The sequence below is a fragment of the Eubalaena glacialis genome, chromosome 2, assembly GCF_028564815.1.
Source record: "Eubalaena glacialis isolate mEubGla1 chromosome 2, mEubGla1.1.hap2.+ XY, whole genome shotgun sequence".
Taxonomy (NCBI): Eukaryota; Metazoa; Chordata; class Mammalia; order Artiodactyla; family Balaenidae; genus Eubalaena; species Eubalaena glacialis.
Window position 1 is genome coordinate 108066682 of NC_083717.1, and position 22110 is coordinate 108088791.

Here is a 22110-nt window from a genome sequence, read left to right on the forward strand (position 1 = left end):
AGTGAAGTAATTCAGAGAGAAAAAGACAAATATATGATATCACTCATATGTGCAATCTAATTTTTAAAAAATGATACAAATGAACTTATTTACAAAACAGAAACAGACTTACAGATATCGAAAACAAATTTATGGTTACCAAAGGGGAAATGTGGGGGTGAGGGATAAATCAGGAGCTTGGGATTAACATACACACACTACTATATATAAGATAACCAACAAGGACCTACTGTATAGCACAGGGAACTCTACTCAATATTCTGTAATAACCTATATGAGAAAAGAATCTGAGAAAGAATGAATATACATATATGTATAACTGAATCACTTTGCTGTACACCTGAAACTAACAACACTGTAAATCAACTATACTCCAATAAAATTTTCTAAAAACTATATATATAGTACTATATATACTATATATATATCAAAGGCAAATCAAACAAATATCAAAATTTAATCTTAACTATGAGTATCTGTCCAAATATTCCTTTCCCATATGTGATACAGCTCTTAACTCACAGCTATCCTCTTACTCCAACTGAAAGAGATCCGCAAAGCTCTCCAAATTAGCATCTTTTAAAGGGAATTCCCTGGTGGTCCAGTGGTTAGGACTCTGCACACTCACTGACGAGGGCCCAGGTTCATTCCCTGGTCAGAAAACTAAGATCCCACAAGCTGTGTGGTGCGGCAAACACACACACACAATACAGTGCCAGAAAGCCCAAGCATAAGGGCTTCATTCTGCAGCCTAAAGCATGATGCAGACTAAAGCATCACAGCTCCTCAACCCCAGCCAGCCATTTCACTCATCTGCAGCCGATCATACACTGGTTAGCAGAAGACTATGATGGCAAGCTCAGTACACACTGAGCAATGCTAGAGGTGAACTATTTAAAGGTTTAAAGGACTGGCTCCAGTGAAAGACAGCCTGATGTAAGTTAAATAGCACGTCTTCCCTAATAGGCCAGCATATTCATTTTATACTCATAACACTGTTCAGCCTGACAGTTAATTTCAGACAAAGCCTGATAACGCATGACCTTTCTCACTTTGTGTATTTCATACTTGCAACTCATTCATCTCTCAGCTTCTCTCTTGTTCTAGTCTGGTACTTCTCAAAGTATTAATCTACATATCCACCTATAGTAATTATTATTTATTATAAATACATCATTCTTTAGCCTTAGAAGCAGCTATGCTTTAAACTTTAAGCAATGATTCTCTACTTTGGCTACACATTAGAATAACCTGAGGGAACTTTTAGTAAATACTCATGCCCAGGTCTCACCCTTCAGAGATTCTGATTTAATTGGCCTGAGGAAGAGGGGAGCTGGGACAGCAACCCAGGTGATTCTAGGCAGCAGGACTGAAAATACTGCTTTAGACAGAGCCGTGCTTCTCAGCCCTGACTGCACATTGGAATCATCTGGGGCGCTTTAAAAAATACTGATGCTTAGGTCCTACCCCCCGAGATTCTGTGTAAACACTGAGGGTGCTGTGTAGACACTGAGATGTTAAAAAGTTCCCCAGGAGATTCTAAGGTGTAGTCAAAGTTGAGAAGTGTTGTTTAAAGAAAAAAACTAACCTGGGGTCAGTCTCTTATTAGCTATGAGACATTGGACAACCTACATAACCTCTGCAGTCCTTAGTCTTCTAATCTTTAAAATGGGGACAATAATACCTACCTCACAGGATTGTTGTAAGGATTAAGTGAGATAATGTAGGTAAAAATATGTTGTAAATTTTAAACAACTATACAAAAATACTGGTATTCCCATATGAGGCTGGGGCCTCCCTCAAATATTTATTTATTTACACTGTGGGCAAGAAAATATATGTGTGCAATAATGCCTCTTGAACTTTTTCATAGAATTTAAAAATATATATATAAGCAGAAAAACATTCAGTAGGATATGTATACTACCTATTCAGTTAATCATTTTACTGTTTAACCTTTACTACAGTACTCACCTCCCCCACAATCAGTTCCTGATCCCAGGGACTTCATGCAAGCCAAGAAGGGATAATGAACATTTAATTCAACAAGTATTTATTGTCTGTAATGCACAAACTGGGTGCCGTGGAAAAGAGAAAAGAAGTAGAAAATAAGAGCTCCTATATTGAGGAACTTACAGTCTGATTGAAGAGAAAATGTATATACATTTGAAGTGGTAATGTAAAACAAGGTCATTGGCTAGTTAAATACAGAATTAATCCTCAGGAAGGACTGCTGGGATTCAGAGAAGCAAGCGCTCATTATGACCTAGAATGGCTGGAGAAAATGGTATGGTAAAGAGGGTTTGAGGCGAGCATGGTAGTTTGAAGGATGTACCTCACAGAGCTCAGGCAAAGATAATTTGCATTGATATTTATCACTTGGTAATAGTGAGGACATTACGGGATACACTAAAGTAAAGTCTTCTAAGATTAAGGAACCATGGTGACTAACCTTTATGCTCTGGATACGCTCGATACCGAAAAGTAATGAGAATGATGAGCTGGATCAGCACAATCATGACAAAAAGGACCCGGGCCTGCAGAGAAATAGATACTCACGTGACAAAGATACATGGATACAGTTTCAGTTTTTTTAAATGGCCTAATTAACAAAAATGGAAATGACATCATTAGCAGAAATGACTATATGAGAAAAATATACAGTCAAAGAGAACTGAACATCTGATCCACCAAAAAAGATAATTGTAAGTTGCCTCAGCATTATTCTTTCAAGATTTGGATATGATACCTGGACCAATGTTGAAACTAAGTGATTTCATACAGTTATATAAAGTGATCAAATTAAAATAGTCTACTTTCACTGTACTAGGATAAGTATAATTTGTACTGTTTTATTTAAAGTTGTATAGGAGTGAAAAAAAACCAACAGTACAAAGTACACTGCAGGCTGAGTGAACAGAGACTGCGTTTCCTTATGCTTTCTCCATCAAGAAGTCACTCACTTGGAGATTAATTCACAGTAAAGAGACATTTTATCTAGGTTCTTGTTTCTCAAAATATGGGTCCCAGATCATCATTGGAATCACCTTCAGCCTGTTAGTAATGCAGAATCTCAGGCCGCATCTCAGCCCTACTAATCAGAATCTGCCTCTTATTAACATTCCCAGGTGATTCATAAGTACACCAAAGTTTCCAAAGCCTGATCTAGGTGACCATTAAATATTCCCAAAAGAAAAATAAATAACACAAAAAGATTTGTAAAAATGAGATGCAAATGCCCATTAGTCATATTTTTTAAAAGTTCAATCACACAAGTAATAAAAGTAAATTAAAATAATAAGGAATTCACATTTTAAGTATGTGAGGACATATATTAAGGTATCTCTGGGAGATGAAATTAAAGGGGGTTTAAATTTTCTTCTGAACATTGTAGTATATTTTATGTCAATACCCCGGATATGGAGATCTGAGGAAAATAAAGTGTAAATTGCCAGAGCTTCTCTGAAAGACAGTTTGACAGTGTATATTAAAAAAAAACAAACCCATTTATTCTTTCAAGAAATATTTATTTGAGGGCCTACTTGTGTTAGGCATATCAAAAAGACAAAGATCTCTGCCCTCCTGGGGCTTATATTTTAATGAGGGGGGACAGACCAAAAACAATGAATATAATAAATAATTTAAAATTTTGTGTAATTATATAATAAATAAATGAAGTATATAGAATAATGCATCCACTCTTTGATCCAACAATTCATTTCCAGAAATTTCCAAAAAAACTAATATGTACAACTCACAGACTTAGAAAACAAACCAGGGGGGAAGGGTGGGGGGAAGGGATAGTTAGGGAGTTTGCGATTGACATGTACACACTGCTATATTTAAAATGGATAACCAGGGACTTCCCTGGTGGCGCAGTGGTTAAGACTCCACGCTCCCAATGCAGGGGGCCAGGGTTCAATCCCTGGTCAGGGAACTAGATCCCACATGCAATGCTGCAACTAAGAGTTTGCATGCCACAACTAAGGAGCCGACGAGCCACAACTAAGGAGGCCACCTGCTGCAACTAAGACCCAGCGCAACCAAATAAATAAATTAAATAAATAAATAAATATTAAAAGAAATAAAATAAAATGGATAACCAACAAGGACCTCTACTATATAGCACAGGGAACTCTGCTCAATATTATGTAACAACCTAAATGGGAAAAGAATTTGAAAAAGGATAGATACATGCATATGTATAACTGAATCACTTTGCTGTACACCTGAAACTATCACAACATTTTTAGTCAACTATACTCCAATATAAAATAAAAAGTTTAAGAAAAAAAACTAGTATGTGCAAAAACTTAGTTATAAGCAGTATTTTTATAGTAGACGGAAAAACTGGAAACAAATGTCCAACAATAGGGAAATGGTAAAATAAATTAAGATGTATCTATGACTATATAATACAGCCAACACGCATCATTTATAAAATAAATGTGATGTAAGAAAACAGTCAAAACAAATTCCTCAGTGGAAAAAGTCAGACAGAAAAAAAAAGAATGAAAAGTATATTACCAGGCTTCCTTGGTGGCGCAGTGGTTAAGAATCCGCCTGCCAGTGCAGGGGACACGGGTTCGAGCCCTGGTCCGGGAAGATCCCACATGCTGCGGAGCAACTGAGCCCGTGCGCCACAACTACTGAGCCTGCGCTCTAGAGCCTGCGAGCCACAACTACTGAGCCCATGTGCCACAACTACTGAAGCCCGCGTGCCTAGAGCCCGTGCTCCACAATGAGAGAGGCCACCGCAATGAGAAGCCCGTGCACCGCAACGGAGAGGAGCCCCCGCTCGCCGCAACTAGAGAAAGCCCGCGCCCAGCAACGAAGACCCAACACAGCCAAAAATAAATAAATAAAATAAATAAATTTATTTTTTAAAAAAAGTATACTACCATTTTATATTAAAAACTCATATCTTAATGTAAATAAGAGAAAAATAAATAGAGAGTATCATAATGAGAAATACAATGGCTATAATGGCTAGTGTGATAAAAGAATGATGTGGGGCTGACTGTACTTTATTTCTAAATTTTCCAAGTTTTCTATATTAAGCATGTATTATTTATGTAGGAAGAAATATTATTTTTGAAAGATCCCAATCCAATTTAGCACAGTCCCTATAATTCCCTTAGTTATCCTTGTTTTATGGCACTAGGTAGAACTAGGTCCCAAAACAGGTATTATATGTCCATGCCTCCACTTCTTTTAATTCAAATCAATTTAAAATCACTGTATTCTTCTAGATAAGCAACTAAACTTTTAATTTTATAAGGTTCCACTTTCTCATCACATGATTATTATATTATTTATGACTTTGGACATACCAAATTAAAAACACACATAACATTTAGTTGAATTTACTCACCACAATACAATGGTCAGTAAGGAGAATAAATGATGCCAGAGGATCAAACCTGAGGTGAATATCCTCTCGAGCAGAAAATATGTGGTGAACACTCTTACTTCTTCCAGCAGAGTCCTAGTTATAAGCACAGCAGAGAAGCAACCCTCATGTACAAATACATACAATGTTCCAAGATTAAGTTTCCAATAACTTTTGTCAGTTATCTCAGAATAAGCAACATTTTTTTCATTTACTTTTGAGTCTTCCTATAAGCACTTTAAATAAAACTTCTTTTAAACCCTGTAATTCTAGATTTGAACTGGAAATATCAGCATGTATTACAATGTATTCTCTTTTAAAAAAAAGAAATCTATATTTCCCTCTGTTTACTGAAAAGGCCTAAAAATAATAATGAACTCAACAACAACGAGCTAGCTGGGCTAGTGCCCAGATTTTGGTCTCAAAATAAAACTTCTCACTACAAGAAACCAGTGCTCTTTAGAGAAATAGGTGATTCCAGTTCTTGAGTAAGAAATGCAAAAGAACTTGAAACATCTTCTACCAGAAAGCAAGAAAACTAACAAGGACTACAGGGATTGTATCAAAGGACTTAGTGGCCAACTTGGAGAGGCTCCCATTAGTCAAAGACAAACAACTGAGCATCAGAAAGAATAAATGCAATGGACTGAAACATACCAAATATATATTTTTTAAACTATGAATTAATAATGATACTATAAGACTCATTTAGTTACCTTTGGCAGAAGCTAGAGAAGTAACTCATTACTTTGAAAACTGGTTTAGAACAGGAAAGGTGGAGGAAGAATGAAGACTTATCCTGCCTTTCCTGTATGAACTCTATATCTGGGTACCAAATAGATGAGGCAAATTTTTTCTTTGTGGGACTCTTCTAATTAATACTCCTATAATTAGGAGTGGCAATTTGAATATCACCATTTTATAACTCTGATGAAATAATGGATCTAGGCTGAGATTATCAGTAAGTGCTAATCCCTCAGTGAAAAGCTGATTGGGTACTGAAAAGCTGAATGGAGGATAAGCCTGCAGTGTGCTGGCACTGGCTTGACTGACCCACAAGGGCCAACTGCTACATATTCAGGAATTTTGCAGACCAGCTGATGTGTCAGTAGCTTAAAACCAGCTACGGGAGGAATATTTATTCTATGGAAATTGGTATAAATCAGGGAGACGCTACAAATCAGGGTCCTCCCTTCAAACCTGCCCCAAGCTGGTTGTTAAATATTTACCAGCATACCACTGGGTAGGGTCAACAATATCTGCATACACTGATCAATCTTAACATTATTAAAAGAGAGACAACCAGATACTATAGACTTCTGATAAAAGCATAAAACACCAAATGAAGTATTCCTGCCAAAAAACAGACTCAGATCTGATCAAACCTCGAAATCTAACTACAGTAATAGAAACTAGATGGGGTAGAGGAACATGCTATATGACAACACATGGATATAAACAGCAAAAATCCAGAATACAGAAACAGTACAGGATAAAAGATCCAGTTTCCAAAGCAAACAAATTGAGAGGGGAAAAAAAAAGGAGGGTGGAGAGGGAACCTATAGGTTAAAAGACACTGAAGAGACAATCACCTAAATGCAATATTTGAGCCTTGTTTGAATTCTGATTTGAACCAACCAAATGCAATTATATGTGACAAAATAAGAAAACTGAACACTAGCCAGATAGTTTGATATTAAGGAATTACTGTTAATTTTTCAGGTGTGATATGGTACTATGGTTACGTTTTTTTAAAATAGCTCTTATCTTTTAGAGACATATACTGTCATATTTACACAGATGAAATGACATCGTGGTACAGGGAGGAGAGAAGTGGATGGGGTACAGATGAAACAAGACTGGTCAAAAGTTGATAATCTTTGAAGTTGGGTGAAGGATACATGGAGATTTATTATAGTATTTCTTTCATATATTTAAAAAATTCCTCATCATAAAAAGTTTTAAAATAGCAAAAAGAACTTGTACTGGTGTTTATCAAACTTTTATTGCTCAAATGTTCTTACTCTGAATGACAAGTTCTTGGGTTTTTTTTTAAGTTCTTGTTTTAAAGCAGAGATTTTCTTTAATTTTGAGATATAGAGATTTCTAGAGTTTGCCCTTTAAATTGGCAAAGGAGGCACAATAATCTTAAATTCTGGTTCTCAAACTTTAATGCACATCAGAATCACCTGGAGGGACTGTCAAACCAGATGGCTGGGTTCCATCTCCAGAGTTTCTGATACATAGGTTTGGGATGGGATTTCTAACAAGTTCCTAGGTGATGTTGATGCTACTACTTCAGGAACCACACTGAGAACTGACCTAAAGGTCTAGTTGGTACTAGGCTGCCCAGAACTTTACAGATATTCAATAAATACAGTGAATAGGTAAAATATAAGATAATAAATCAATGTCTTCTCCTATGAATTTTTCTTTCAGACTTATCTATGGTATACTGTATTTAAAAGGACAGAACTTTCTCACTGATGAATGAGGGGACAGGTTCCCTGTTTAATATTCAGTAGACTAATTTTTTAAAGTTATACTCATAGACATAAAACAGATCAGTGGTTGCCTGGAAATGAGGGTGGAGGGAAGGCAGTTGCAAAGGGACATAAGAAAACTTTTGAGGGTGATAGATCATATTGACTGTAGAAATGGTTTTAAGGATGTATAAGAAAGTCAAAACACACAAAATTGTACTCTTTAAATATATGGAGTTTTTTAATGTAAGTTATACCTCAATAACGTAAGAAATGTTAAACATATAAAAAGTATATGTGATTTCACATTTTTACTAAGGATTCAACTAAGCAGGCAGAAATGTTTCAAGAAATGTGAGCTATGGTTTCTTCCTCATAAAACTACAGAAGCTGGGGTTCGGAAGCAATCCAAAGATTTGGAAGTTCCCCATTCCAACAGTGAGCAGGTCTCCTACGGTTGCTCCTACTTCTTCCCCATGACTGTAAAGATAGGGAACAATTTATTCTATGTGCACTTGTATCTTCAAGTCTTTTTAAAATGAGCCAACTTCTAATATGAAAGACATTAAGGAGTTCATCCCCAGGAGTCCCTCCTTCCACTTCCTACGCATGAGTGTCTTCTTCCTCCGAAGCAAAACACTTCAAAGATGGGTGGTACTGCAAAGTGCCTTCTCTCATTTCCTCATCTATGAATTGGGGATAAAACTACCCACCACATAAGATTGTTATACAGATTTCGTAAAAAATTCTAAGTGTCTGGCATCTCCTTAGAAGAAGCTCAGTAAATAGCTCCTTCCTGCTCTAAATCCTTCTCTGTGACACATACAAAAAAGATAATGAAAATAATCACATGTGTTTTCTGAAGGATTACTTGATAATCTTCAAACTAAGACTTAACATTAAAAGATTAGTTTAAAACTTCATCAAATCATAAAGTTGTAGAAATTGACAGATTTTTTTTTTTGCCAGAAACTAATTTTTTAGCACAGTCTATCCCCTAAAGTGTTTCAGATTGTTGATGAAACTGCTCTACTTTGGTGATGATGATCACTTTCTACTCCGGCAGGTCTAGTGAATTAAATGTTCCCCAAGCTGAATCAGAAAAGGGACAGGCAGACAGTTACTGCATGTGCTATCAATGCCCACTCGCCAAACAAAAAAATCCCTTTGATGGATGCCTTAAAAATTATTTACCCTAGAGCTTTCAAAATAGTGACACAATTTCCTATTCTTGGAGACAGCAATCAAAGGCGTGGATACGTAAATATTATATGTTTTCCAACTTATTCTATTATCTTTAGGAATATTGGGGAACATGCTCCCATTATTAAAAGATTCTGGCCAAAGTTGGAAGAAAACAGAAGAATGATTCCCTGGGTATAAAAAGAGGGGACTATAGCCAGTAGTTGCACACTCATGTCCTCTGCCCAGTTTTTAGTCTAAAAGTAGAATTATTCCTGAGTGTCCATTTTCAGAACATACTAAATCCAGTGTATTCAAATTTTTTATTCACTTAGTTTCATCTTATCAATTGACAAAAACAAAAACAAAACAAAACAAGAAACAAATCAGAGTTCAATGTGGTTACAGCCTAATCATTCACATAGCAAGCTGAAAATTACTAACTTACCTGGACGATTACTTCTATGTTATGTGTCTTATTACTGTAGTTTCTTGGATTCCACTTTAGTATGAAAATAGGACCAGACAAATGACTAGCTTGCCCTAAATGAACTCCATCAATCTTAACTGCGACTGAAGTAATGGAGGATAAGGAGAACACCAAGACTCTAAAATGAGAGCATAAATGCATGGTTTTAGGTATTTGGCATTGTTTTTATAAAGAAGAATAACCCTATTATAACCTGAAAAGATGTAAGTACAGATGGCCTTCCGTTGGTTGATCTGCGAGTTACTGGGATGTGGAACCTGTGGTTTCTACCAACCATGGATCGAAAATATTCGGAAAAGAAAAATTTCAAGAAAGTTCCAAAAAGCAAAACTTTAATTTGCCTCTCGCCAGCAACTATTTACATAGCAGTTACATTGTGTTAGGTATTATAAGTAATCTAGATATGATTTAAAGTATAGGGAGGGTGTGCATAGGTTATATGCAAATACTACACCAGTTTATATAAAGGACTTGAGCATCTGTACACTTTGGTATTCCCAGGGGGTCCTGGAACCAATCCCCCAGAGATACCGAGGGACAACGGTAAGGCAGACCATTACATTGTACAACTGTTCATATGACACTCTTCATATGATCTGGTTTCTTTCTAAATGGTGGCTTCTGGAGTTGTATAATTCAGCCAACCTGAACTGGTGAGAAATTAGAAACTATTCTAAATCTAAATCTGATATCCAGCTCCTATCAAGAAACCTGACCAGGACTTCCCTGGTGGCGCAGTGGTTAAGAATCCGCCTGCCAATGCAGGGGACACGGGTTCGAGCCCTGGTCCGGGAAGATCCCACATGCCGCAGAGCAACTAAGCCCACGCGCCACAACTACTGAAGCCTGCGTGCCTAGAGCCCGTGCTCCGCAACAAGAGAAGCCACTGCAATGAGAAGCCCTCCAGCAACAAAGAGTAGCCCCCACTCCCTGCAACTAGCGAAAGCCCACGCACAGCAACGAAGACCCAACGCAGCCAAAAATAAATAAATAAATAAGTAAATTTATTTTAAAAAAAAAGAAACCTGACCGAGAGATGTATGTTCCACTTACCTAGTGATCAAAAGAAATAAATTAAAACATATTGGTACCCTTTTTTCCAGAATAATTAGTAAATCTTTTTAAAAGTACAATATCCAATAATGATAAGAGTGCTGTGAAACCGGCACTCATATTGCTTGATAACATTATAAATTAGTATCTGTTTTAAAAAGTAATCAGGTACCTTGTGCACTGCTGGTGGGAATGTGAAATGGTGCAGCCACTGTGGAAAACAATGTGGAGGTTCCTCAGAAAATTAAACATTGAATTACCACATGATCCAGCAATCCCACTTCTGAATATATACCCAAAGAACTGAAAGCAGGGACTGGAACACATATTTGTACACCCATGTTCATAGCAGCATTATTTACAGTAGTGAAAAGGCAGAAGCAAAAATGTCTATCAACAGATGAATGGATAAACAAATATGAAACAATGAATACTCAGCCTTAAAAAGCAAGGAAATTCTGAAACATGCTTCAAAATGGATGAGGACATTATGCTAAATGAAAGAAAGCCAGTCAAAAGGACAAATACTGTATGATTCCCCTATGAGGTACCTAGAGTCATCAAATTCATAGAGACAGAAAGTAGAATTGGTGGTTGCCAGGGGCTGGGGGGAGGGGGAATAGGGAGTTAGTGTTGAACGGGTACAGAGTTGCACTTTTGGAAGCTGAAAAAAATGGTAGTGATGGTTGCACAACAATATAAAGGTACTTATTGCCACTAAAAATGCTTAACATGGTAAATTTTATGTTATGTATATTTTACCACAGTTTTCTGAAAAAGAATAATGATTTTAGTTGCAAAAAAAAAAGTAATCAGGCAATCTTTATCAACTGTCACAAAGGAATTCAAACTATTTCACCTAGAATCCTATTTCCAGAACTCTATCTAAAGCAATTATTCAAATGAAGGAGGAATCTATATGCATCAGATGTTCATCCTCAAATTAGAAAAAAATCTAAAAGTTCACCAATAAGATAGGAAAATGGTTAAACTGTGGTCCATTCTCTCTGTTGACAGAAAAAAAGTAGCAATTAGAATACACTGTGCCCTATGATTACGACTGTGTAAATACAGGCCTGAAAGAGAATGCCTGAGAAGGAAAACTCATGTTAATAATAGTTCTATTGGGGGGTGGGGGGGGTGGGACAGGGATACACATATAACCCCATTACTCTATTTTCTAAAAGTTATGTTGTACTACTTTTCAAAATAAAATTTAAAAGAGTATATTAAAACAAGTGCCCTTGGGCTTCCCTGGTGGCGCAGTGGTTGAGAATCTGCCTGCTAATGCAGGGGACACGGGTTCGAGCCCTGGTCTGGGAAGATCCCACATGCCGCGGAGCAACTAGGCCCGTGAGCCACAACTACTGAGCCTGCGCGTCTGGAGCCTGTGCTCCGCAACAAAAGAGGCCACGACAGTGAGAGGCCCGTGCACCGCGATGAAGAGTGGCCCCCGCTTGCCTCAACTAGAGAAAGCCCTCACACAGAAACGAAGACCCAACACAGCCAAAAATAAATAAATAAATAAATAAATAAAAAATTTAAAAAAAAAATACAAGTGCCCTTATGTTTGCAAAAGGTTATGTCTCTTTGCAAAAGGAATGTTAATGTCTCATTAAGATTCTATTTAATACTACTCAGCCATAAAAAAGAACGAAATAATGCCATCTGCAGCAACATGGATTCAACTAGAGATTACCATACTAAGTGAAGTTAGAAAGACAAATACCATATAGTATCACTTACATGTGGAATCTAAAATATGACACAAATTAACCTATCCATGAAACAGCAACAGAATCAGGGATATAGAAAATAGACTGGTGGTTGCCAAGGGGGAAGGGGTGGGGGAGGGAAGGACTGGGAGTTTGGGATTAGCAGATGCAAACTATTATATATAGGATGGGTAAACAGCAAGGTCCTACAGTACAGCACAGGGAACTATATTCAATATCCTGTGATAAACCATAATGGAAAAAAATATGAAAAAGAATGTATACATGTATAACTGAGTCACTTTGCTCTCAGCAGTAATTAACACATTGTAATTCAACAATACTTCAATAAAAAATAAATTTAAAAAAAGATTCTATTTATATACACTGTCAAATTCATATGCCAAATGAATTTTCAATTCCAAAAGGTTTACATAGCTTTTGCTTTTTTGAAAGGCTATGTAGCAAAACAAAAAAAATATACTTCTGATATACGATGTAAATTTTCTAAAGTAGGATGCAAATGAACAGGTACATTATGATTACAGCAATGTAAAACCATGCATATAAAAAAAGCGAGAATAAAAGACAAAAATAATAATGGTAGGATTACGGGCGTCTAGATTTTTTTTTTTATTTCAGCAGCTTAAAAATTATATACTTTTTAACTGAATACGAATGAAACAGTAGGCAATTTATATAATGTTTAGATTGCTGAGAAAACTAAAGTAGAGCATCTCATAGCTTTCACATAAGAATGCAATCACAATGACTTATTCTTCATCAATATCAAACTGAAAGTAAATTCTGAAAAATTGCTACATACCTGATGTGTGTTGAGTGAAGGAGTCTTTCTAGTGGTTCATGTTTAGCAGAACTATAGAGGAGTGATTTAGGATTAGTGATAAGAACCACAGGCCACTCGCCAAAGATCAAATCTGCAAAGCTAAAGAGGTCATGATCAAAAGCAAAGATCCGGTACCTAGACACCAGAGGACAAGAAGGTAATTTAGTTACTTCATATTATAAGAGGGCCTGAAGGATATATAGAGAACAAATGTAAAAATATAAAACTATACTTTCTGAGATCATGAATTTGAATGCAGAGTAAATAATATTGTTCCTCTTTCTTCCCTTGCCCTTATCACTTTATACATTTTGGCACATGTGACATTTGTCACAACTGGGATCTGACTGAACCAATGAATTTTCACTGTATCCTAGAACAATGCCTGGTACATAGCATGTACTCTTTAATTTTTAAATAAATGTCTGTTGAATTAAATCATTTGATTTCTATACTTTAAGACTATTTTGAACCTAAAACATTCATCATAAGTCTAATAATATCTGACATTCTTCATCCCATCAACAATGCTACATAAAATATTAAAATAAACATAATTAGAAACCTTTAATTCTTCTTTTAAACTTTTATTTCTATAATTTCAAGGAAAACAGCAAAAGTTAAGTGGTTTTGATTTTCTAAATGCACAATGAAAGGTAAAACTATTCACTAAAAAGTAACCAAAGTTTTGTATTTTCTAACTTTTAGAACTAAGGAGAGAAATGATTAGCTATGGCAGAAACAATAGTGCTCACCAAATACTCCACGTGCTCCCCTGCATTTCCCAGTCTCCCTGGTATTAGGTTGGGACCATGTGACTAGTTCTGGCCAATGGGCTGTGAACAGAAGTGACACGTATCACACTTCTGGTCCAAAGTACTTAAGAATGGGTATGAGTTCTCTGTGCTCTCTTGCCTGCCCTGGAATTGAGGTATTGAAATAGTCACATTATAAGATGGAGGAAGCCTGAATCCCTGAGTTACCCCATGGAGGAGAATTTCCCTGACTCATACTGATTTACATAAATGAAAAAATAAACATCTGTTGTGTTAAGCCATTGATATTTCTAGATTTATTTGCATCCACAACAAAGCCTAGTCTAATATTACTAATATACTAACTGTTTTTAAAAACTCTCCTAGGGAATTCCCTGGCAGTCCAGTGGTTAGGACTCCGTGCTCTCACTGCTGAGGGCCGGGGCTCGATCCCCGGTCGGGGAGCTAGGATCCCACAAGCCACAAGGCACAGCCAAAAAAAAAAAAAAAAACTCTTCTATTGTACTAGTATAATTTAAACGTTTATAAGGGCAGGTAAAGGTTAGGTCCTTTCAGTAAAACAAACTCCAAATAAAACCCCAGGGTTGGAACACAGGAGAGCAGGTGGGAAGAGAAAGAAAGGAAATGGCTCCATAATTAACATCACTTAACTTGTAACTGTAGCATTTATAAGAAATAAAGAAGCTGATCAAGGGTTAAGAAGGCTACCTGGTAAAAGGCAATTCCAGCCCAGCCCACAGCCTCACAGTCATGAACAGACAGGTCTTAGTTCAAAGTAATTACAGTTGCCAACTAATCACAGGCTTCAAGCATAGCTCTTATACAGTTTCTAGAAAAGCCAACTGAAATGAATAAGTACCTTCCAAGATATAAAGCTGCTTTTTAATGAATGGAAGTACAGTTGACCCTTGAACAATGCGGGCGTTGGGGCACCGACCCCCAAGCAGTAGAAAATCCGAGTATAATTTCCCAATCAGCCCTCTGTATCCTCAGTTCCGCATCCACAGATTCAACTAACCACAGATTGTGTGGTACTGTAGTAAGTATTTTGTGAAAAACATCTGAGTATACGTTGACCTGCACAGTTCAAACTGTGTTGTTCAAAGATCAACTGTAGTTATTAGAAAGATAACATATTCAGCTCAACAAATATTCACTAAGTACCTAATATCTTCATAGCACTGGGTTTGACTAAGTTAAAGAGCAATTGATAAAAAACAATGAGATGATACTTATTTATACTTAAACTTGCACTTAAATAGTTATTCTCAAATATATATATTTCGTTCTTCTCAATAAATATATATTTAACTATACTGTATCCTTTTGATAAATAAGTTATGTTTTCTCTTCAGAAGACTTTAACCTTAGATCTACCATATGACCCAGCATTTCCACTCCTGGGTATATATCCAATTTGAAAAGATACATGCACCCCAATGTTCATAACAGAATTATTTACAATTGCCAAGATATGGAAGCAACCTAAGTGTCCATCAACAGAAGAATGGATAAAGAAGATGTGGTACATATACAATGAAATACTACTCAGCCATAAAAAAAAGAATGAAATTTTGCCAGTTGCAACAGTGATGGACTTGGAGGGTATCATGCTAAGTGAATAAGCCAGATAGAGAAAGACAAATACTGTACGATACCACTTACATGTGGAATCTAAGAAATACAACAAACTAGGGAATATAACAAAAAAGAAACAGACTTACAGATATAGAGAACAAACTAGTGGTTACCAGTGGGGAGAGGGAAGGGAGGAGGGGCAAGATAGAGGTGGGGGTTAAGAGGTACAAACTATTACATATAAAATAAGCTACAGGGATATATTGTACAGCACAGGGAATATAGCCAATATTTTATAATATCTATAAATGGAGTATAACCTTTAAAAATTGTGAATCACTATACTGTACAACTGTAACATAATATTGTACAACTATACTTCAATTTAAAAAGTGTCTAATAATAATAATTTTTAAAAGACTTTAACCTTAATAAAACCAACTATAATCTGTTTGAAGAACTTAAATCACTAACATCTTGTGGCAATAACCAGAAAGGCAGATATAAAATTCAGGGGAAAAGATGACATATTTCTAGCCCTAGTGTTTCTCAAAGTATGGTCCATTGAGCATCTGGTGGACTTTTTAAAAAAAAACAGTTTCTTGTGTCCTAACCCAGACCAACACAGCCAAAATCTCTAGAGACAGGGCCTGGTAATTTTTATTTTTCGTAAGCTCCTCTATAGATCTCGTGTATACTAGATTTTGAGAACTATTTCCTAGAGGATGCGTTTGAAAAGCCAACATAACATAGTGATGGCAAACATAATTGCTGCAACAAGGTTTTTGCATAAGGATAAAGATTGCCAGATACATATATTCCTTCAAAAACATAGAGATATCACATGTTTTTCCTTAACTGGGATCACTCATGATAGTGATCAGAAAACTATCATTGCTTTAGCAAAACTTACACGTATAAGTTGTATTCTGTGGGGTAGTTCCCTTACCTTCTGTTAACCATCCAGTCTCCCACCTCAAGTTCCAAAGTGCCCTGGAAGTGACGAGTGTGCAAAACAGGCATCAGTCCACCAAGTGTGTGGAGGTGCCCACACAAATAAGCTGTAGCTGAACTAACCAATGAAAAATAAATGAAATAAATGAACAAAGATAACTTGTGATGCCAAACTAATAAAAATATCTCTTCAGAAAAGCAAGATAGGTAGAACAACATAAAAGAATTAAAAGCAATTAATTTTGATTTTGGAAGCCTGCCTCACCTCATTATGGACCGAATTCCTGGTGATGGAGAAAGGATAGTGGATGTTGTAAAGTGTCCAAACCAAATACTGTGGTTGCTCCCACTACTTTCCTTGGCCAGTAATAAAAGATCCTCCATCTGTTTCTGAAATCAGAGAAAAACAGAAGGAGCTTTAATTAGGGCTCAGGCTGAAATCTAATGTCAACAGGTTACACAACTCCCTTGAGGTTTTATAATAAGTATATTACCTCTAAAGCTTAAACCCTACTAATCAGTGACCTGTATGAACCTCTGTAAGTTTCAAACTGTTTAAACATACAATTCATTTGATCCTAAAAATAACTCTGCACTAACTAGGACAGGGATTATTCCCATTTGATAGATAAAGAAACAGAAATAAACAATCTTTAAATTACATAAATTTTTTTCTTTATTTATAAATTTCTTTGCAGCAATGAAGAAGAACTGCTAATCTTTTCAGCCCTGTATACCACAGTGCAATTAATAAAGAGGATATTGAAACTAAACTTCTAAAACAAGATGTACATATGTCCACAGAAAGCCTTGTACCTGAATATTTACAACATTCTACTCATAACAGACAAAAACTAGAAACCATGAAAAAACTGCAGTATATCCATACCCATACAATGGAATACCACTCAGCAACAAAAAGGATACACACAGTAATACGGATGAATCTCAAAAATGTACTAAGAAAAAGAAGCCAGACACAAGAGTACATACTGTATGATTTCATTTATGCAAAATTCTAGAACAAACAGCACTAATCTATACTGACAGAAAACCCGTCAGTGGTTCCCTGGGACTGCAGGTGAAGACTAACAACACAAGAGAACTTTCTGGGGTAATGGAAATGTTCTGTCTTGATTGTGGTGACAGTTACACCAGTATATACATTTGTCAAAACTCTTCAAATACTCAAAATGAGTGCATTTTATTGTCTGTAAACCATCCCTCATAAAGATTATTTCTAAAATAACTTGTATATATAAAAATGTACATTAATATTATCTCCAAAGTGCTTATGGCAATGAATTCCTGGGTCCTACTTTCAGAGTTTCTAATTTGGTAAGTCTCAGACAAAGCCTAGGAATCTGCATTTTACAAAACAGCTGCTTTTCATGCAGATTATCAAATCATACCTTAAAAAACACCATTCTAAGGGATAGGCGTTAAAATAATAAGCTGATCAACTCCGTCTAAAGACACTCAGTAGACAGGAAACAAAATATACCTTCCTTAAATAAAATGTCTAATAAACCCAAAGCATTTAACAATATTCTGCTCAAGTTTCTTTGAACCCTCATACCACTTTGAATCTTTCAGCACTTAGCAAATTCTGCCTTTTATTATAGTTATTTCTGTATAGGTCTTAAGCCCCACCAGTACATTAAATATTCTAAGAGGCCAAGGACTTGATCTTATCACCCTTGTATTCTTATATATGGGCACATATGTCTTGCATTTGGGCACGTACTCAATAATGAGTTGACATTTGCTGTACCAAGAAATAATTAGAGGTTCTCAGATGTGACTTTCCATACAGTTTTAATCCAGCGACAATTTTCACCGAGCTTAACGAAAAATACTTTAAAAGAAACTTATTTAGGACTTCCTTGGTGGCGCAGTGGTTAAGAATCTGCCTGCCAATGCAGGGGACACAGGTTCGATCCCTGATCTGGGAAGATCCCACATGCTGCGGAGCAACTAAGCCCATGCGCCACAACTACTGAGCCTGCGCTCTAGAGCCCACGAGCCACAGCTACTGAAGCCCGTGCACCTAGAGCCCGTGCTCCGCAACGAGAAGCCACTGCAATGAGAAGCCCGCGCACCGCAAGGAAGAGTAGCAAGCGCACCGCAAGAGTAGCCCCCGCTCGTCACAACTATAGAAAGGCTGCATGCAGCAATGAAGACCCAATGCAGACAAAAAAATAAATGAAAAAAAAAAAAAAAGAAAACTCATTTACTTCCATGGTTGCCCTTCTCTTACCAAAAAAATATAGACCATTAGTTAGAAATGGCAACTGTGGGGATTTAGGAATATACCATATAGTATACAAAGCTGTATGCCCTGCACCTTGCAAAGTGCATGCTGCACTTAGTACATATTTATTTTATTTTAAAAAAATATTTATTTATTTATTTGGCTGTGCTGGGTTAGTTGTGGCATGCAGGATCTTCGTTGCAGAATGCAGGCTCTTTTAGTTGCAGTATGCGGGCTCTTAGTTGTGGCATGCGGGATCTAGTTCCCTGACCAGGAATCAAACCCTGGTCCCCTGCATTGGGAGCAAGGAGTCTTAACCACTGGACCACCAGGGAAGTCCCAGTACATATTTAACAAATGTTTACTGAATTAATGTAAAATGTGAGGTACTGCTTTCCCAGATTTTGGAACAAGGACAGGGATAACAATAATAGGGTTCAAGTAGTCAATAATTTCTTCTAGCCATACCTGTAACCACAGTAGACTTTTCCTCAAGCATTTCTAGATAAGAACTTGTTTACCTAGTATAACTTTAAGTGAGCCGCATGTATGGGGAAAAGATAAAATAGGTTAGCTGCAAAGGGAAGTGAGATTTTTTACTGTACCTGATCTAAAATTCCAAAGAAATTAAAAGGTCTCTTAGGCCCTGGATTTAGAGTGGCATCCAAAGAGATGAAAGAATAGTTGCCAAAGGGAGTACTGTGGACGTAATGGAAAGAGCCATCCCTACGTACAGCAGAATATTTCCTAAAAAATACAAGACAGGAAAGTTTTAGTGTAATCATAAAATGACAGAATGAGTTTAAATTCCTGCCCTAATATCACACTATATTTTGCCTCTCTTTGAAAAGGAAATTTCCATGATCTGACAGAGAAATACACAAAACTAGATCCACAATGGATACATCGATTAAAAGAAATTTTAAAGATTTTCTCCCACTGCCTCCAAAGATTCAGGCAAACATATTCATCAGTAACCAAGCACAAGGTCACCAAGCAAAGCAGAGAAGTAGGTGGCTAATTTAGGTGGTCCACTTAACATTTTAAAAGAGATTAGTCAGCATCCAGGGAAATAGTATTTATCAATCATTAAAAATTTTAGTTAGGGCCTTCTAAGTACCTAGCAGAATTCTTGGTGTAGTGACATACAACTGTTTACTTCTTGAAGCAGGACTGCAGAGGCTTAAGTCACAATAAAGCCTTGCAAAGATGAAGTCATCAAGCCAGGAGAAAAATGTTAGGTCTGGGCCAGTAAATCTTTTATCGGTTCCTAAAAATATACTGAAAACATACACAGGGTCCCCATCCAGTAATGAAAGTCCTCACCACCTTAAGTATCAACAGTATTCAAGTGTCCAGAAAGTTGGAGAGTGAAGAGCAGGGAGAAAGGATGGGTAACAGAGTACACAGCGTCGGCACTCATTAAGTATTTGTTGAATAAATGTGAAAGAAAGTATAGATTATATTTGGAGCATACCTTTATTATTCAAATGTCAGAACATTATAAGAAAATATCTAAGTGTCTTATATCATGTTTTACCTAAGAGCACATATGAAAAAAATACAAATAAAATTCTGAAATTTAATGTGCTATCAAAGAGTTATTTTTAAGCAACAACAGCCAACAAATGTATCAAAAATAAATATATTATCATAGATATTACAATTAATAGTCAATTAGCTCTATTACCTCTCCTCTTGGTATTTTTTGAATTTCTATTTCAGGGTTTTTTCCTCATTAAAATTTGTATTTATAATTTTCCTGCTTAGTTTGTTTTCAGAGTTATTCTTCAGGATCTTATAATCTTACATATGTTGTTTCCTTTCCTACATTTTTGACATATTAAAATCCAACTATCTAAAATAAAATCCAACTACTTGAAAGCAGAGGTTAAAATATACAATAGTTTTTGAATTCTGGATTTTGGCATCTCTGAGGCATTGTAGAGATCAAGATTTAACCTTAAGATTTTTTTCCTTCCAGTTGATATTTCTGTAATGTCTATATCTCTAGCAAAATGTCACATATTAAATCCGGATAAAGTTTAGGTGGTTAGAAACAAAAATATAAAGGTAAGAAACTTTAAAGTGACTAATAATTTTACCTTCCCAATACCTAATCAGACCCTAAGTCCTATTGATTCTTTGAAAATGTCTCTTAAGCCCATTCCCACAGTTGCCATCAAAGATACAAACAGTTAAGAAGAAGTAAAAGATTTTCATCTCTGTCGTTTTCCTTCCTGACACTAACAAAAGAGGACAACCTCCTCTTCCAAGTTAAGGTGACTCTAATCATATGTTAACCAATGCTTTTTGACCTACCATCCTCAAATTCATGTCACCATCCCCATATCCATGACCCTTTTTCAGACAGGTATATCTTATATTCATTTCAGGCCTTTTCCTTATGATGGTTAGACTGCTGCAGGATTCTTCTATTTGGTCTACACAACTCTAATCTCTCCCTTTTTCTTTTTATCCCTATCCCTATTTTGTTGTGTGTCTGCCCTTTATAAAATACTATTTTCATTGCTACTTATCTCCTTAGGAACCTATACTGGATTATAAACTATTATCCATCACATCTAAATTTCTGTGCTTGTCACTTGACACCTCCATAAATTGGCTCTACACTATCTATCCAGTGTCACACCAATCCTCAATATGAACCTTTATTCTGGTGATAGCAGTTTCCTTACTGCCCCCCAAAAGCTCATTCTAGCTTTCTTAATGTATTTTTAAAAATTTTTAATTTATTTATTTGGCTGCATCGGGTCTTCGTTGTGGCACGCAGGATCTTCGTTGCAGCATGTGGGATCTTTCAGTTGCGACATGCAGGATCTTTTAGTTGTGGCATGCAACTAAAGCTCTGTTTATACTGATCGTTTCAAAATATACCCCTCAGAATTTCTTACTTCTCCAAATGCTACCCGTCTTTTAAGACTGGACACAATTTTCACTTCTTTTACAAAGTCTTCTCTAACTTGCAGCTAGTAGATAAGTAAGTTCTAGAGATCTAAAGCACAGTATAGTACTTATAGTCAACAGTACTATATTATAAACTTCAAAGTTGCTAACAGACCAGACCTTAATTGTTCTCACCAGAAAAAAAGAAACAGTAACTGTGTCACTTGTGATAGGGTTATTAGCTAACCCTATGGTAACAGTCATATTGCAATATATAAATGTATCACATGAACACACTGTATACCTTAAACTTATACAATGTTATATGTCAATTATACCTCAATAAAAAATAAAAATAAACAATAAAGTCTGCTCTATGTCCACCCCATGCTAACCTCTGCCTTTTCTGATTTCTCATAGTGATAATTAAGTGTAATAAATAATCTAGCATTTCACAGCCATTCCTTCATGTTCTTTTT

The 22110-nt window shown here is 36.2% G+C and overlaps 1 protein-coding gene across 6 annotated transcripts in view; it reads right to left on the reverse strand.

The window, feature by feature from the left end:
• Positions 1 to 22110, reverse strand: part of TMEM62 (transmembrane protein 62) — a 33439-nt gene that overhangs the window by 6000 nt on the left and 5329 nt on the right. For 4 of the 6 annotated variants that reach the window (XM_061182223.1, XM_061182224.1, XM_061182226.1 and 1 more), the window contains 7 exons: positions 19330 to 19471; positions 16736 to 16860; positions 16466 to 16588; positions 13142 to 13297; positions 9506 to 9665; positions 5375 to 5488; positions 2453 to 2537 (listed from right to left, as the gene is read on the reverse strand). In XM_061182223.1, the coding sequence (XP_061038206.1) occupies positions 2453 to 2537; positions 5375 to 5488; positions 9506 to 9665; positions 13142 to 13297; positions 16466 to 16588; positions 16736 to 16860; positions 19330 to 19471 (905 nt within the window). The remainder of the gene's footprint in view (positions 1 to 2452; positions 2538 to 5374; positions 5489 to 9505; positions 9666 to 13141; positions 13298 to 16465; positions 16589 to 16735; positions 16861 to 19329; positions 19472 to 22110) is intronic. The other 2 variants (XM_061182227.1, XM_061182228.1) reach the window with 1 other exon arrangement.